Source organism: Ambystoma mexicanum, chromosome 1p (assembly GCF_040938575.1).
Source record: "Ambystoma mexicanum isolate Mex_15411 chromosome 1p, UKY_AmexF1_1, whole genome shotgun sequence".
NCBI lineage: Eukaryota > Metazoa > Chordata > Amphibia > Caudata > Ambystomatidae > Ambystoma > Ambystoma mexicanum.
The window spans coordinates 1,036,664,479-1,036,682,385 of record NC_090921.1 but is presented as its reverse complement, the minus strand read 5'-3'; the positions used below and the strand labels follow the sequence as shown (position 1 = coordinate 1,036,682,385).

At 44.0% G+C, this 17,907-nt stretch overlaps 1 protein-coding gene across 1 annotated transcript in view; it reads left to right on the top strand.

Moving 5' to 3' along the window:
* FA2H (fatty acid 2-hydroxylase) overlaps positions 1 to 5,751 on the top strand; it is a 374,587-nt gene extending 368,836 nt beyond the window's left edge. The window contains exon 7 of the mRNA XM_069604143.1: positions 1,041 to 5,751. Coding sequence (XP_069460244.1) covers positions 1,041 to 1,117 — 77 coding nt within the window. The 3' untranslated portion in view covers positions 1,118 to 5,751. The remainder of the gene's footprint in view (positions 1 to 1,040) is intronic.
* The last annotated feature ends 12,156 nt before the right edge of the window (positions 5,752 to 17,907 follow it).

Sequence of the window (17,907 nt, the reverse complement as noted above, 5' to 3'; positions counted from 1 at the left end):
TTTTTAACTTTATTGTACCCTGCAAACCATGTAATGGAAGCGAGGGACACCCCTGCAACCCCTGAATCACATTTTACCGTACAGGGGGCACGGGGGACACCCCTGCATCCCCCGATCATTCGGTAAAATGGGATTCAGTATTTTTGTATTTCCCAAATGCGCATTAAACGTGCATTCGGCATTGTGTATTCAAAATTCTGTGACAAAACTGATGTAAATATATCCTAGGTTTCAGATTACTCATACAAGAGGATCTTCCCAATGTCCAAATCCTTCCGCTGGCACATAGTGCTGAAAGTGATCCTGCAAACGAGGAGGATTCACATCTGGCCCCAAAGGGGATCACTATCATTCTTACATTTTACCGCATACCATGGTGGCCCTTTTCTAGGGTGGGGGTCATTATTTTACCACCTGTATTTTTTCCAGAGTCAGCTGGACTTCTCCAAAAATTGTTTGCTGACATTCCCCTTTGGGTGCAGTTATCGACTGGTTGTCGCAATCACCCAACCATTCTTTGCAGCCTATCCACTAGACGCTGGGGTGCTACTGTGCCCTTAGTGCCCGTCATTGACCTTTTCTGCGAGGAGCACGAAGTAAGGAAACATTATCCAACATAGTTGACCAATGAATCCTAGTCTGCTGACCCCTTCAAAAAGTCATGCCCTGGCCTCCAGCAGTAGGCCTTACAATAAGAGGTGATATCCCTTGCTGGACATGAGGTTGAGTGCGCAAGCTCAAGTCACGTGACAGAGAGAGAGCTGGAGATAGAGAGAGCAAGAGAGCGAGACGTGCATGACCCTGCACGTGACTTCTCACAAGCTGTATGCACAGTTTCCATTCCTATTGTTAGACAGCTAAAGAATGAAAGTGTTGGTAAAACAAGAGAAACTGAGTTTGCAGGTGAGTAATAACTTCCAGTTTCAGGGGGAGAGAAGCTATATTGAGTGATGTCTCTATGCTGCAGAGGAATGAGAGGCAATCTATATGACTTCCTATAATGCTTCTGCTTTCTCTCCCTCTCCTTCCTGTCCCTCCAGGTTTTGGCATCACCAGCACTCTATGGGACCGACCCTTCCATACACTAATCCCAGAGGACTCCGAGAAGGAGCGATAACTTACCCCTGCGCCCCTTTCTACCACCCATAATGTGCCCTGGCTGCCCGGACCTTTGCCAGAGAAACTGTGCCACTTTGGAGGATGTGGCCCTTGGGGCCTGCGGTCTAAATTCAAGTGTGGCAATTCAACCAAAGGAAGATTGCGCATGAAACCACACCACGCAAGTCACTCCCATCTGTGTTGCATCAAAGCCTTCATTTAGAGAGTTGATTACCACTCACAAACATTGCAGCACTGTTTAAGGCTTTGAACATCCACCAGTGAAATGTGGGAGATTATTTTAATAAGGATTGTCAGATAATGACTGCCATTTTGTGACTGAAGCGTCGATTGACCCTTAGGCACGGGTATTTCCTTCTAATTGAATATTTGGGAAGCAGAAAACATTCTAATTTGATTCACGGCAAAACAGCAGTATTTGGATTGACAGCATGAGAGAAACCATTTTGTCTTGCAGAGAGATTACGCCACTACCCAGGAGCCATTTTAATTCACATCATCAATGGGCATTGATGGGATGGTGGCAGGGAAAAAGAGGATTTGAGTTGACACCCAAATGCATTTTAGTGCATGCAGTAAAGACATTATGGGCCTCATTACGAGTTTGGCTGTAATTCCAGAGGACACAAGGTTTACTGCAGTGCCCAATGTGCCCCAAATTGTTATAAATGGGAGATCCACAGAGATTAGGGCACAGCCACATCCATTTACAGTCTCCCTTCGAATGATCTGTGATGCTCAAGCAAAAGTTGTTGATTGGCATGATATGGGCACCAATGAGGACCCACTGGCCCGCCCACTCTCAAAACCTACTTCCATAAATTCTGATTGGGACATGTATCCTTATCTCAACTTCTACCACAGCATTGCCTGTCGAACCAGATGCAGATCTATTGCAAAATCCGAATTTCCAACTGATGAACATTTTTATAATCCCCCTGTGCATTGCTTGCCCAATATAAACATTAATAGAGTTTAAATGTGATTTCTCTGACTGTAAATAGACGTACTACCCAAACGGTTAAAAGGGTTCAGGTGATATCCAAAGTTTACTTTTCCGTGAAGCACATTGGTGTGAAGGCCTAGTCATGATTGATGATGCTGACAAAAGAAAATGGCTTCACCTGACAAGCTTGTGCTGGCCTCCGAGACTTTGACTGGGTATTTTACTTCAATACAGTGCAAAGATTCAAGTGGGCCATGAACCATCAGAAAGACAACATATTATTAAAGCTAGGAAATAGGAGGGTGCACAGGTTCAACCATTCCTCCAGATGGTGTGGAAGGGTAGGTCTGATACAATGGGGATGCAGAGCGTTTATAAGGTTTGTTCTTTGACACATTACTCCATCACTTGCCAGCTAGGTGTGCGTTATGGAAGCCCCTATCCTGCATGCAAACATTTTGAAATCGGCGCCAAGGCTAAATAGAAAACACTGTTGGCTTCCTGCTCTGGCTAACCCGCATGTCCTTTGGATCAAAATAGTTCTGTTGTGGGATTATCTCAAACAGCGGAAGGAGAAAGAAATGTTATTTACCTTTGAATAGGTTCTAGAAACTCTGCCCTCCTGCTTACTTTTAATTGTTATTTCCTTGGTGGGTATAGTTCAGTATGTTTAAATGATGCCCTTGGAAGATGGAGTCTGAGGCAATGGGTGGATCACTGGGCGGAGACATACAGTGGACGGAGCAAGTATCCTGGTGTGGCTGCCGTGCTATGATGGCTGCTGTCGAAAATTCCAAGTCCCGGTTCAGTGCCTCATGATAGCCAGTTTTTTCAGCTTTGTCCCCATTCCAGCCCTGCATTTGAAAGGTGGAAATTGATAAATCCTTCAAAAAATTCTCAAGAAAGACATGATTGAGGTTGTCTAGGGTTTCTAAAACGGTTGAGATGGCTTTTGAAGGATTGCATCTAACTCTGACTTGGCAGCGTGTTCGCTGGTCAAATCGGACACAAAGCAAGGCTGGAGTTGGCACTGATATGGAATGCAGTTTTCACTTTAATAAAGCTATGACAGTTGTTCTTGAAAAGTTGCTGTTGGATGGTGGCTGAGTAAATGGAGATAGTGGTGCACCGATGAATGCTTAGAGAAAGTCGCAATGATGGACACTGATTCCTTGTTACTTTACATAGGTGGCAGCCATTGCATGACCCTTGAGCTTCCACCTCATACATTTCTTGCACACTTCAACCTCACGTCAACCTTATGTAGGTGGCAGCCATTGTATGAAGTGAGTACATTCTCTGCGATTCTGCTCATGTTCAATGGATTTCACAGACAACACACCCTATGGCATTTGAATGTGGAAGCCTGAATCGACTGCTTGAGGTTCCGGAGCACTGGGTGGACTCTGATCGAAACGTCAAAGGAGAGCTGCAGCGCTGTCTTCTGGAATAGTTTTGGAAAAATAAATGGAGAGAGATTTATGGGTCATGGTTCTTTTGTCTCTCCTGTGTTGAAGGTGAAGTGTATGTATGTTAAGGGTTATTTACAAAAAGATCTCAATTTAGGCAGCATAGAGGTCACTAATCGCATGTCGCCATGGAAGGCAGAGGAGAAACCAAATATGTTAATTTTTGGTTGATTTGTATTTAAATCTTGGAAATATTTTGCCCTTGCAAGAAAATATAGGAAATGAGGAAATTATATATGAAAAAGTCAAGGAAGAAGGATATTGTCAGTCTACATTCAGAAATAAAAAACAGGAGAGTGGTGCAAACCGCAATGGACTATGAAAATGTACGACCATCAATCTGGATTCCAAGCTTCCAGAGGCATGGAAACTGCTCTTCTGAACACCCGTGAAGAACTGCTCACATTTCTGGACTCCAAATCCCAGGCTCTCCTCATCAACCATTCCATCCTCATACAAAGGCTCCACAATACCCTTGGTATCTCAGAACGGGCACTGGACTGGCTGACATCCTTCATTAATGACCGCTCTTCCCAAGTCATCCTAGGCACCTTCTCCTCTCCTACTTCCTTCTCCACCTGTGGTGTCCCCTAGAGTTCCATCCTCTCCCCTTGGCTCTTTAAGATCTACCTCGCTCTTTGTGCACGCCTCATCTCCTCCTTCTCCAACTTCCAGTGTTACGCAGATGAAACACAGCTCTTTTTCAAACTTCCTGCTGACCCTTTTGAACCCTCCATCATCCCTATCTGACTATCTGCCATCCAGTTCTGGTGCAACTCCAACTATCTCTGCCTCAACGCCTGTAAAACTGATATCCTTCCCATCGGGACCCCTGAGCCTCCCTCCCTTCACTCTGGTCTTTCGCCTTGGGCTCTCCCTCTGCTCCTTCTTCTGATGCCAGAAACCTTGGAGTCACCTTCAACTCCTCTCTCTCTATCCTCCCTCACTCACAGGAAATTGCCAAAAAGACCCACTTTCAGCTCTTTCTTCTCAAAGGAATACTTCCTTTTCTCACTTTTCCCCAGAGGCTCAATGTTACAAGCCCTGGTTCTCTCTAGGCTTGACTATTCCAATAGCCTCCTCCTTAATCTACCATCTTACACTCTGCGACCCCTCCAGCTAATCGACAGTAGGGCAGCAAAACTTATCCTTGGCCTTAAGCCCAGGGACCGCATCTCTCTGCTCTAAAAGTCTTCACTGGCTCCCGGTTGCTGCAGAGATTAAATCCCTCTGCATCATTCACAAGGCTGTCTGGGCCCTGGGACCACATTATGCTCAACTTTATTTTACTAAATACTCTCCCTCTAGACCACTACATTCCTCTGGCACCAACTCTTTGTGTGTAAAGCCTTTTGCTAAACAGAGGGTAGGTGGTTGTTTTCTTTCCTCAGCTGGCTCCCTCCTATGCGACTGCCTCCCCCTCCCTCTGCGCCTTGAGCAGGACTTTCTTAAATTACGAAAGCTCCTTAAGACTTTCCTCTTTACCTCCTCCTTGCCTTACTCTCTCCTCTGCTAATTCCTACAGTTGCTGTGATTGATGTCTGGGGCCCTTATGCATGCTCAGGCCCCTGACCTCCCACACCCAATCGGCCCAGCTCCTGTCTACCCTCAGCACTTGCATTGGCACACCCACCGCCCTAGAGGTTCGCACTTACACCTAACGCGGCTCCAGGCCGTGTAGCACTCAACAATCCTAGCACTTCTTATGTGACTCACCCATGAGCTTGGGCTCTCCAGCACTTCCCTCTTCCTTGCATCACATGCATGTTCTGAATGCTCACAAGGCATAATAGGTTAATCCTTTTTCCTTCCCACTGGTCTTAATATTGTGTGTTTGTAATGTGTTTCACTCCCGTGTTCCCTCCCTTCGCCCTGTCGGCTCTTTGAAACAATGTTTTACTTTATGTATAAGCGCCTAACAAGCAAACCATAAAAATAAAATAAAAAAAGACTTCTGGGATCCACGTACAGAGAGACCACCACAATAAAACCATCTCCCTCCTGCCCCCCTGGCGTGAGATTAGCAGTTTACTGTGAATTGTGTGTCCACAGATTTTGATTTACATCCTCATAACACTTTGCAATGTAAATATATGTAATTTATTGTGGTCCAAAGCTTTCTTCTCACCGCCAGACTGAAGGTATGAATAATGCTATAGGGCTTCCCCACCATCCACTCTGAAAATACTATTGAATAAAATGTGCCATTGAAATGTGCACCTTTGTGTTGTGCTTTGGAGTCCTGGTGGAAGGTTTTCAGGTGTAACTATCAAATAATTGTGATTTATCTGAAATATAAGGTATCAGGTAATAATGTCCCCATACATACTATGCCCATACATAATGTTGCCTGAAAAAGCCATTGGTGACATTATATATGGTGACATTATTTATGGGGATGAGTTGCTGGAATGTCCCCTGCTCCCATTTGAGAAAACAAAAATAGGGGGTTGCAGGGGTGTCCCCCGCATGTTCAATGTAATAATGTCTCTGCAAAAAACTGTGGCTTTTTGTAAGGGGACATTTTTGCAGGGACATTATTACTTGGAACCAAATATAACAGGTGTGTGGTCGCGGTTTCACTTACACTCATTGGAAGACAACTAATTGGCTTTTTGAGAAGTTTTTCAAAATTGAATAAAACAACTTGGGCAAAGGGGTGGAACACAACATCATACCACGTTGATTAAATACATGGGTATTGAAAGAACACCTGGGTATAAGCCCAAAGGACACAGACATGGGTGAAGGGAATGTATCAGATGGCCCATCATCAAGTAACCCTTTCGAGACATGTCAGATGATCGCACTTTACAAGGATGAGGCGTTCATCTGATACGAAGATCTTTGCCTTTACTATAGCTCTCATTCCAAATGTGCACGTTCATTACTGAATCATGCTTTGATACAGAGTAGTACTCAAAATACGTTTTGCCTCATTCCGGGAGTGCAGTGATAGATCAGCAAGGAATATAGAGGCTTAGTACCACCAATAATTGAATCCGCCAGTCACGAAGTCAAAGTTATGAATATAACTTTATTATGTACAGATTCAAATATCAAAGCAGATAGCTATCTGGCTCCCAAGCACCTCGCAGTGTGTACCAGCAGACACTGTGAGGGGAGTGAGTACTGGTCATCACAAAGCATGCAGTATTTATACACAGTCCTGGTCATAGCCCAGCCCTTCTCCAAACTAATAAGTTAAAAATGTGGGTTTGTACCCAGTTCACATAACAAATATAACAATATTAGTATACACTTTTGACATGTTGTCCTATCCTTGAAGATTCAATGGTGATGCTGGTTCTCCAGCTTAGGTTGATCTTAGTTTCAAGAAACAAATTCAATAGCTTATTGCTAAGGCACATAGTTTTAGTTTGTCTACCATTCAGTTCTGATGTTTGTATATGGCTGATGCTATTAATGCAGACAACATTGAATGGAAGTTCACTGCGGCTCCAAGGTTCCTTAAACATACTGGCAAACATTGTTGTATTCAGCTGTGTAGATCTTTCCCTTTTGAGCTATAGGGTAAGTACTGTTCCAAGAGATGCACAAAGGATTTCTTCCAAACTCACAGCATTAGTTATTTTGCATTGTATGTCACTGTTTGAGGGAGGATGAGTCTGTAGACATAGATAACACTTTGAATGAGAGTTCATTCTGACTACAAGGTCTCTTTGCACAGAACACATAGGCCCTCATTACGACTCCGGCGTTAACCAATGGCGCTAATAGCGCCATGGTGAACACCGGTAACTTACTGATTCCGCCAATGGTAAATGGGGAATTACCACCCCATTCCAAGGTTGGCGGGGCGGTAATTCCCCATTTACCATTGGCCCTTCCCCATTCCCATTTTTGCCCCATAGGGCTCAATGGGACTGGAGAAGGCGGTAAATACGGTACCGCAAATTGCGGTACCGTAATTACCTCGAAAGTCCCTTTGCGGGTCCCTACTTTGACGGCTGCGGAGCCGCAAAGGGACCTCGTAATCAGGCGCTAAGGGCTTAACGGTGCCAACACCTTTTACGGCGCCGTTAACCCCTTAACGCTAGGGCCGTAATGAGGGCCATAGTCTGCTCTTGACAGCTCTATTGTTGACATAGGCTCAAAGGTCAGTCTGCTCTGGCAGCTGAAAACATGGTTAATCATGTCTGAACAGAGAGCAAGAGTCAGAATCAAAATGGCAGATGTTTTCCAAAATGGCAGTAAAGTCAATTCTGTCTAGATCTAGTTAAGCATAGGTTTTTAATACAAATGCGAAATGGCTTAGGCCAATGTTTATAATCAGGCAGTATTTATGTGAATATGGTTTAACAGCAGGACACACAGAAAACACAGAAAAAATAGATTTTTGCAGATTGTTAAGCAAATCCTGCCATTGCCCAGTGTGCAGGGATAGCAAGTTCACCCTATGTGTAGGCACACTGCAGACTGTAGCAGTAAGTAGTAGTAACAGTCGTGTACACAGATCGGCTGTTTTGGTCTGTGATTGACCCACGGAATGCAGGACTATTGGCAGGGAGTGGTTGGCGCTTTCCCTTCCACAGGGACTTTACATCCTCACCAGAATGAGGCCACTTATTCAATTGTTTTAACACTTTCATTCTAAGGAACAAGACACAGTGGCAGCTGGTGAATTTTTTTATTGGAGAGTAGTGAGGGAGCCCTAACCATTTCCCCAAAGGTTTTGAATAATGGGTTAAAATAGTGCATTTTACAGGACGCATTAAGTGAAAAAATATGGTAAAAAGCCAGACAGTTTTCAATTAGTTTTGTAGGGTAATTGTTGAACAAATCCAATGAATGCAAGTCACCAACAGTGCACATGGACATTTTTTTCAATGCATTTCCACAATCACTTGGCTCACCATATACATTTCCATGCTGGCTGCACCAACATATGGCAGTATTCACATATAAGAACCTGCTCATGTTTGCCTTGCGGATAATGGAATTAATGATACCATAACAAAACATGGCCATGCTGCTTCTGCCAGTATTTGGCAGTAACCCCATGAAAGCAAGAAGTGAAGTGAGTGGTCACCACTGGTAGTAAATCTGCGTGTCTCTGGTATTCAGAATTAGTGCACGAAAAAAACTTTTCAAACAATATATGTCAAAACACTTGAAAAGGAGCTGGCTGTGACAAGTTTGGAGACACCCATGTGGTGACCGAATCAAACTGCCTGACAGGAATCAGCGCAGTAAAGTAGCCTGCAATGCGATTGCTGGAAACAGAAGAAACCCGTTGTTGAAAGCGGTTCTCATCCGTAGTCATGATTATTTAAAAGGTGAGGGAAGTCTTACCGTACTGAGGGCGGGAGCGGAGCTGTTCTCCCGTAGCCGGCATGAAGCAGACTGCTGTTGTCGCATGGAAGTGTTGCCGAGGCAACGCTTCCTAAATGCAACACGTGACCGCATCGCGGCCCGAAGGGTGCGTGGGCGATAACAGATGCTGCAATCAGGCCGATGGGCTTGAAATAAATGAATCTAGACATTTATCAGACCTCACGAGGATGAATGCAAGAAGGCTGTACTGACAGAGTAAAATGACAAATGAAAAAAAGACAGGTAAAGAGTAATGCTAATGACAATAAGCTCTGCTGCTGTTGGTGTCGTCCTAGGGCAGCACCTTGGGTCCTAGACACAGGGTCCAGGATGTGCAGCAATGGAGTAAGGAGGTAAATAGAATAAGCAATAGTATCTATATTGCACAACAGTGTGCATACCTTTAGTAATTGGTATCATCGTGTGACAGCACCTTTGGTCCCAGACTAAGAGCCCAGGAATTACAGTAGAGCTTATACAAAGTTCACAATATATGGGCACTGATAACACTGTATGAAGTGTTATCTAGGAACAAACCAATCATGACAGTAGGAATAACACAAGATCATAGAAAACAGTGATAATTGATTTCCTCATTGAGTCCATTAGGCGCTAAGCTGCCCAGTTTGTCTATCCAGAAAGTCTCTCTGCGGTTAAGCCGCTGGCCCAAATCTTCATGTGGATTGTTTTTCGTTAGTACTTCCAAAATGACAAATCTAATCTGTGTCACATTATGTCCATTTTCAGCCCAATGGCGTGCTACAGCCGAGTTGGTGTTTGCATTCCTAATGCAGGACCGATGTTCATTCCATCGTGTCTTGGCCGTTCTTGTGGATTGACCTACATAAAATTTTCCACATGGGCATTTGATGCCATAGATAATGTTGGTGCTGTCGCAGGTTCCAAATGTTTTAAGGGGAATCTTCTTCCCTGTTCTGGGATGATTAATGATATTGCCCTTAATGATTGAATTACAATTGATGCAATGGAGATAAGGAAATGTTCCAGTTCATTGAGTCATTGGTTCTTTAAGGGGTGGTCTTGTTTGAACCAATTAATCTCTGAGATTCCTACTCCGTTGATAGGCAAACATCGGTGATTCACTGAACAGATTTTGTACCCTGATATCGTTTTTAAAGATCTCCCAGTGTTTTTTGATGGTTTTCTTGATTTTATTGCTTTGAATGAAAAACAACAGAACTTCTCGTTTAGCCTTTTGAAATTTGAAGTATATATATTTTTTTGACTTTAAAGCTGAACTGTATAAGTAATTTTGAAAAACCACAACCCAGGTTGGGTAACGTAGAGAGCGGCTGTGTGACTAGGTATTTTACTTGGTCTCTTGCTTCACAAGTAACCCCATGAAAGAACATTCTCCTGTTAGCTTTGCCCCAATATGAAAACATGTTCAAACTGACTGCACCAAAATGTCGGTCTAGCCACGTTAGAACACATCAGGCTTGCTTTATCATAGATGTCCAGTAGAAAATGCAGTGCCAAAGAAATAGACTGGATGCACCAAAATATCAGTCTAGCCACGTAATAACACATCATACTTGCTTTATACTGGATGTCCAGTAAAACACGCCATGTCACGGTAAGAAATAGCTAGACTGAATGCACCAAAATGCTAGTCAAGCCATGAAATAAAACATATGCTTGCTCTATCATAGATGCCCAGTGAAAAATGTACTGCTAAAGAAATATCTAGACTGGCTGCATAATAATGCCAACCTCGCCATGTCATAAAACATATCATGCTTGCTTTATCATAGATGCCCATTAAAACATCTCAGGCAAAAGTAAGAAATAGATAGATTGGCTACACCGAAATGCCATTCTAGCCACCTAATAACACACCAGGCTTCCTTCATCTTGTTCATCTTGTAAAGTTTCCAAGTCCTTTACGATGGTATCTACTACCACATCTCTCAGCTTGTATATTCCTTGCTTCAATGCAATGAACTTGTCATCAGTGGCAAGGAGGCTCTTATCTATGGTCCATTCTGCCATTCTCTGGATTTCCAGGACAGCTTAAGGTGTAAGAGGTTTCTGCTTTTTATTTCTGCCCTATCCTATCTAGCATTGCTGACTAATTACCTGACCTTCCCCATGTGTCTATCTCACTAACAAACCTTGCTTAGAGGTGCTTGCTTGACATGCATTGCCTATAGAAATGGCATAGGTTAGTGACACGCTAAGTAAACATAAAATGCATAGGGAACTATGACTATACCTCTATACCTCTTATGACACTCATTGCCACCAAGGTTCTAGCCTACCGGAACGCCTGAGGCATTTGTAATATGTCCATATCTGTTTGCTCATATCGCTTTGTTGAGCTGCTGTGATGACCTCCAAAATCTTGATACTTGGCCATATGATATGAAACACACAATACTGCATAATGAGTGCGATTGAGGAAATACATCAAATGTGGATTTCTACATGCTAAATCTACAGCATCTGTTCCATGTGCTTGCCAAGATTTCCCCCACTCCCATGATGTGCTAAGAGGGACTGTGTCTTGCCATGTCATTGTGGCATAGAAGGTTTCATCATACACTATAGAATGTGTAGACCACATATACTGGACATTTGCAGGAGCAGGGGGAATATATAGTTGTTCAGCTCTATCCGCAATGCTTTCAATGGGAGCTTGTTTACGTATGTTAACTGTGCTTTAAACGCTGGTGGAAGTTCAGTAACGGAACAGGACAGTGCTCCCAATTGGCTTTCCTTGGCCACTGCACTGGTCTTTGTAAATAAGAAAGGTGTCAAAATATTTCACAAAACATACATGATCTGCCATGTCATCTAACTTTTCAAGATCATCTTCATATTCTAATAGTGCTCCTTGAGGAAACGCTTCTATTTTGTCCTTCAACAGGTTCTCATAGGTGTCTGTGACATACATCTTAGGGGACACTATCCTAGATTGATCTATCACTGATAGTGTATGTACCTGGAATTGCATACTAGCCCCACTGTAGGTTCTATACTAGCATGTCCAGAATTGCTCTTACTCCAGTGGGTATTTGCTTATATGTGTTGAGACTCCGCCCCCATCAGCAGCCTGCACCTCTCTCTTATGTAGTGTATGTTCTACTGCTAAAGGTGTTATGTTCAACTGTCTACTGATCATTGCAATCTCCATTGGGATTAGAAAATGGCCCAAGGTTAACAGAGCAAAAAAGGTTAGAAGATTTATCCACAGCAAAGTATAGAACAGGATTACTGCTCCATTGTTTACAGTTCTTGTTGCACTTTGGACAGTCGAAAAGCCTTTGGATGGACTTTGCACTTGGCTCTACTTCTACTTATGTTCCCAGAATAATAGTGCTATTCTTATATGTTTCAGAGGTTGGTTTCTGGAGTTAAAGCTAACATCACATGCTCTTCTATTCTTTCCTGCTGGTCAAGTTGTTCAAGATAGAGACTTTCCTCCCTCGGAAACAGGGGCGTAAGCATCGGGATCTTGGTTAAGGTGGTCAACAGACACTTGACGCATACCTTTCTTAGGAGCCAGGGCTGGTGAGATGGCTGTTATTGAGCCAATGAGTTCCAGCAGTGCGGTCCAAGTGCTTCTTTGTCTTTTATCTTCTCCAGGACATAGTCCCCAAACTTCAAGACGTTCTGCGACTTGTTTTGGCGCTGTGGTGCTTCATCAAATGGATGGAGTCTCTCCGGAGATTTATGAGGAGCCGTGGCGTAGCCCCCCGCCACAAGCTCAGCAACAAATCATGGGTTGCGCCAAACTCTGGGCCGGCCTAGACTACCATGCTTGCACAATGAACACGATGATCATGCTGCTGCAGGGGCACGCCACTCACTTCACTAGGAGAAAGATATAAATATGTGTTTTAATGCATTATGCAGCACACTTTCTGAGAAAAATTGGCTAAAAAACAAAACGTTTGCAATTGCTTTATAGGGTAAAACCAAACAAAAAGTCCAATAAATGCAAGTCACCAACAGTGCACAGGAATAATAATGCTTTAATTAATGTAATGCTTTGATATTAAAAATGCAATGCCAAAATGAAATCACTTCCAACTGGCTGCAAAATGTAGACCAGTCTAGACACATAATAAACATATTACAGTAAAACATGCCATGTCACATTAAGACATTTGAAGATTAGTTGCACCAAAATGCCAGTTGAAGCAATAACAATTATCATGTTTATATTATCACAGATGTCCAGAAAAATATACAATGCCACAGTGAGAAATGTTAGTGGCGGCTGGTGAATTTTTTAAGTGGAGAGGCGTACATATTTCCCCGAAATATGTCTTAGTGACTGAGCATACCGAGAGAGTGTGAACCAATTAATGTCTGTGTGGGGGGCTCTCCCCTGCTGAATTTTTAAAAAAACAATGGATAAAAATGGTGAATTTTACAGTACACTTTTTTGAAAAATTGTGTAAAAAGGCAAACAGTTTGCAATTGGTTTTGTAGGGTAACTTTTGAAAAAATCCAGTAGATGCAAGTTACCAAAGTGCACAGAAGCATTTCTCCAACAATAATAATGCCTTTGCCCCCAATATGTGCAAGTATAAAAAAGATTCACGCTGGCTGTGCCCATACATTTCCATACTGGCTGCACCAATATATGCCAGTATTCCCATTTAAGAACCTCCCCATGTTTGCTTTGCTGTGCTCATAATGAAAGTAATGCTACTATGAGAAAATATGTCCACGCTGGTTCTGCCAATATATACCAGTACCCCCACAACATATTCATGTTGACTTTACCAAAATGCATGCCACAGTGTGAAAGTGTATACAAACTGGCTGCACCAAAATGCCAGTCTAGCTACATAATAATATGTGTTTTTCTTGCTTTATCAAAGATGCCCAATATAAAATGTCATACCACAATAAGAAATAGCTAGACTGGCTTAAAAAAAAGCCAATCTAGCTACATAACACTTATCATGCTTGCTTTATTGAAGATGCCAATTCAAAATGTCAAGCCACAGTAAGAAATGGCTAGACTAGCTGCACCAAAATGTGAGTCCAGCCATCCAATAACACTTATCATGCTTGCTTTATCAAAGATACCCAATACAAACTGTCATGCAACAGTAAGTAATGGCTATACTGGCTGCATTAAATGCCAGTCTAGCTACATAATAACACTTATCATGCTTGCTTTATCACAGACGCCCAGTACAAGATGCCATGCCTGCCCCCTGGGCCCCACAGCACTTAACACACACACACACACACACACACACACACACACACAGACACAATCAATGTGATTATTAGGCACTGGGAGGTTCAAGGGGACATGCATGGTATTTTATTACTAGACACCTATTATCTATGTCCAACAAAAAAAATACCATCCCTGTCCCCTGAGCCGACAGCACCTCAGAAGGAGAGCTGATTTTGGCCAGTGGGGAGGGGTATTGTGCAACAATGGCATTTTTAAAATGTCGTTGTTGTACAACCTGCTGGTCCCTGGAATCAGCACCACAGAGCAGCACAAACGCACACACATTCACATATTATTCAAGCATGCACTCGCTCCTTCACATGAGCACCGATCATCATACACTCACTCATAGCACAAGCATACACGCATCCATACACATATTTAAACAATAAATAAATTTACATAAACATACCTTCTGGGCCAGTCCTGAAGTTTCCTCCCAACGCTTCAGCTCCCGCATAGCATGAATATGAATCAGGAAGCAAGAGCTTCCTGGTCACTGCCCATAGGGGCCTTAGCATAAGTTATGAAACACCTCACTCCAGCATACTCTGTTTGTATGTGCGAGGAGGTGCAGGAGCGTCCCCTCGCACATACAGACATGTTGTTCCCCAGACAGCATTTCCAATGGACTACGCAAGGCTGGGGAAGCAAAACGCTCCTGGCCTTGCAGGGCTCATTGAGTATGCACAGCTGGGGAACAGAGCTGTCAAAGGGAAACCACATTTCTCTTTGAAAGTAAAGCCAGCCTAGGAGCACTCCCTCAGCTGCAATAAGCAGCTGGTGGAGCGCTCAGTGTTTCACTGGGCTAGCTCCTAGGCTCCTCCTTTATGGGTGAGGGGGCCGGTGGGTCGACGCCCCTCGCCCATTATGAATGAGCCACAACGGAGAAATGGCTAGACTGACTGCACCCAAATGCCAGTCTAACCACTAATAGCCTTAGTGCTAATATATTCGGACAATTGGACGATCTAGCCTCCACAATCATTATTTTCGATTTGAGTAAGCCCTTTCAAAATGGCCACCACCATCCTGACACCCAGCTATGAGTAGCCTGGAGCCTATTGCCAGACTGTCCTGATTGGCCAGCTTCCCCTACCATAGCTAATTGCACTGGCCGGTAGGCAGAAGCCAGCCCTCTCTGCACAAAGGCCCAATCACAATAAGGCCCTGTCCGGCCTGACAGACCCACAGGGCCAGCCACGCTGCCAGTCTGCATTCTTCCATCTTCAATCTGGGTTGTACTGCAAGGCATACCGGCAAAAACCACCGGTGTCATACCAGAGTGATGCCATCAGTACAGCGGTAAGCAAGACCAACGCATTACCCACTCTTTGACCAGACCTTTGACACGCACTTTCGTTCTCTTGCTCTTGCCTCACTCAGACAGTCTTATAGGCACCTTAGCGATAAACCTATTGCATTTGTACCAAACTGCTCACCTGCTTCTTCACACTGTGCAGTGCTTTCTTACCCGCTGCTGTCACTACATAACCTGGCTATCTTGAATACGTAGACAATAAACGGCTAAATGCTTGGTTCGGCACCGAAACATCCTTCACTCACCTTTAGCTTTACAACTGCCTTCAAACTGTGGCACTAAAACTTCCTTGCCTGTAATTTCAACTGCCTGTTGCTTACCACCTATGATTGATTGAGAGCGTTTCTTATTGTATTGTGACAACATTTGCTTTTGCCCATGATATGAGTTGCCAGTTGCTTATTACCTATAGCCACATGAAACCAGTCTAGTTGCCGATATATCTGTTATTTAATGTCAGCCTCCCGCGGCTAGATGTAACCGTCCGTGTCAGCACAGTCTAACCCATTCCACTCATTTAATTAATTAAGACCACCTTTACTGAATCGTCATTCCGCTAACATTGCCTTATCAGCTGTATTTCCTTGTCCTGCTTACTTTTTGATGTTATATGTGATTGTTGTGCCGTCCACAATCAGTGCTTTCTTACCGCATCTTGTGTACCTCATTAGCTACCTTAATGCGGCTCTGCCACTAATTTGGAGATCTCCATTAATCCCGTTCACCAGATAACTGTTGTACTACGTCTGGGCTAAGTTGATGCTTGCCTCCAGGGGCGTTGCTAGGGGGGGGGCTAAGGAGGCTATAGCCCCTGATCTTTTGGTTGTAGCCCCGGATAGAATCTCAGGAGCTACAGCCAAAAGACTAGCTAGCCCCCAGTCCCAACAGTTCCGACATCAGCCTAGCCCCGGGTCTTTTCCAGACCTAGCAACTCCACTGCTTGCCTCGCCATTTATTCGTACACCTAGTTGTGCCGTGCCCTGCCCACTTGACCCCTTACTTAATGGGCACACCCAGTTGGTCCTGTGCCCCTATTTGCTGCATCAAATTTTGGCTTCTCTGTGCAGGTCTTCGCTCCCAGCCTAGTTAGCATGGCCTCACTCAGGGTTCATTACTAGGGTTCCACTTATTGGGTCTGCCAAAGCAGTATCCCTGTGAGCCACCCATACATAGCAACCTTCCTACTCCCATATCATCACTAGTTAAGAAACGCTGCCTTGTCAAACGCTCTATAAACTTAGGATTCTCCACACTATTGTCATTAGTTAACTATTGTATTAACTGTAGTGCTATTGCGAGGCCTTGTCTGAATTGTACCACATTGAGACTAACTGACTGGGCCTGTTAGGGTATTGTTTATATAACTTATCCCTAGAGCCTTAGCAGCGTTCATCTCAGATAACACTGACCCTTCTACTGGCCCATCTATTACTATTGCTCACCTTCCATCCAATAGGACCTAGTCTGAGCTTTCAGCTGGTTGACATACATGGCTACCTTACGCAAAATCACCCTCACCATGGCTACCATCCTCCCTTTATTCAACACCATAACTCCGACCAGGTTTCCGCCCCCACTTCAGCCCATCCTACCATTGCCTAGTATTAATGCTTTTACTGTTAACGATACACATTGCCCCATCACTCTGGCACAATGGATTAATCTGTACGCATCCCCGCCCACTTTTAATCTTCCCTGCCCATTAAGCATTAGGGATGGCAGACTAGATTCGCGCTTCAACCGAATAAAGATGCTGAAACTGCCACACATTTCCCTCTCCAAACGCAAACATATCCTCACCACAGCCACCACTCCCCCACGCTAAGCCTAGCTCTACTATCAAATATTTGTCACCTCAGGCAACCAGTACCACTGCTGCTGCAGCACACTTCGCTGACGCACCATCAATCAAAGGTGCACTCATTCACGCCAGATCTCTTAGTGCTCATGCCTTGGACATATCAGATCTCATCTCAGATAACCAACTTGACTTCCTGGCAATAACGGAAACCTGGTTACACCCAGCGGCAGGGCCATCTCTGTCCCTAGCCATCCCTGAGAACTACACCATTATCAGAGCAGACATAGATTCCCGCAGGAGTGGCCTTCATAGCTAAAACCCAACTTGGACTTAGAGAATTCTCAAAAGAAGCTTTCCCTTCGGGGGAACTCCTCTCTGCCAAACTCTCTCTCACAGCCTGTAGTACCTTGCTGATGCATCTCATATAGCGACCTCCGGGTCCCATAACCTCCTTTGAGGAAGACACATTCCTCCTCACATGTAACACCAAACAGAGCTCCCAGATTGTACTGCTGGGAGACTTTAACTTAGGTCTCTATGATGTGACGGTCATTCATGCAACTGCTGTAGAGAAATCCATCTCACTACTTGGCTTTGAACCCCGCATCAGTGGCCCTACTCACAATAAGAGAAGAATACTGGTTTGGCTGGCAGACCTAAACTGTACTACCACAATCCTGGCCAATT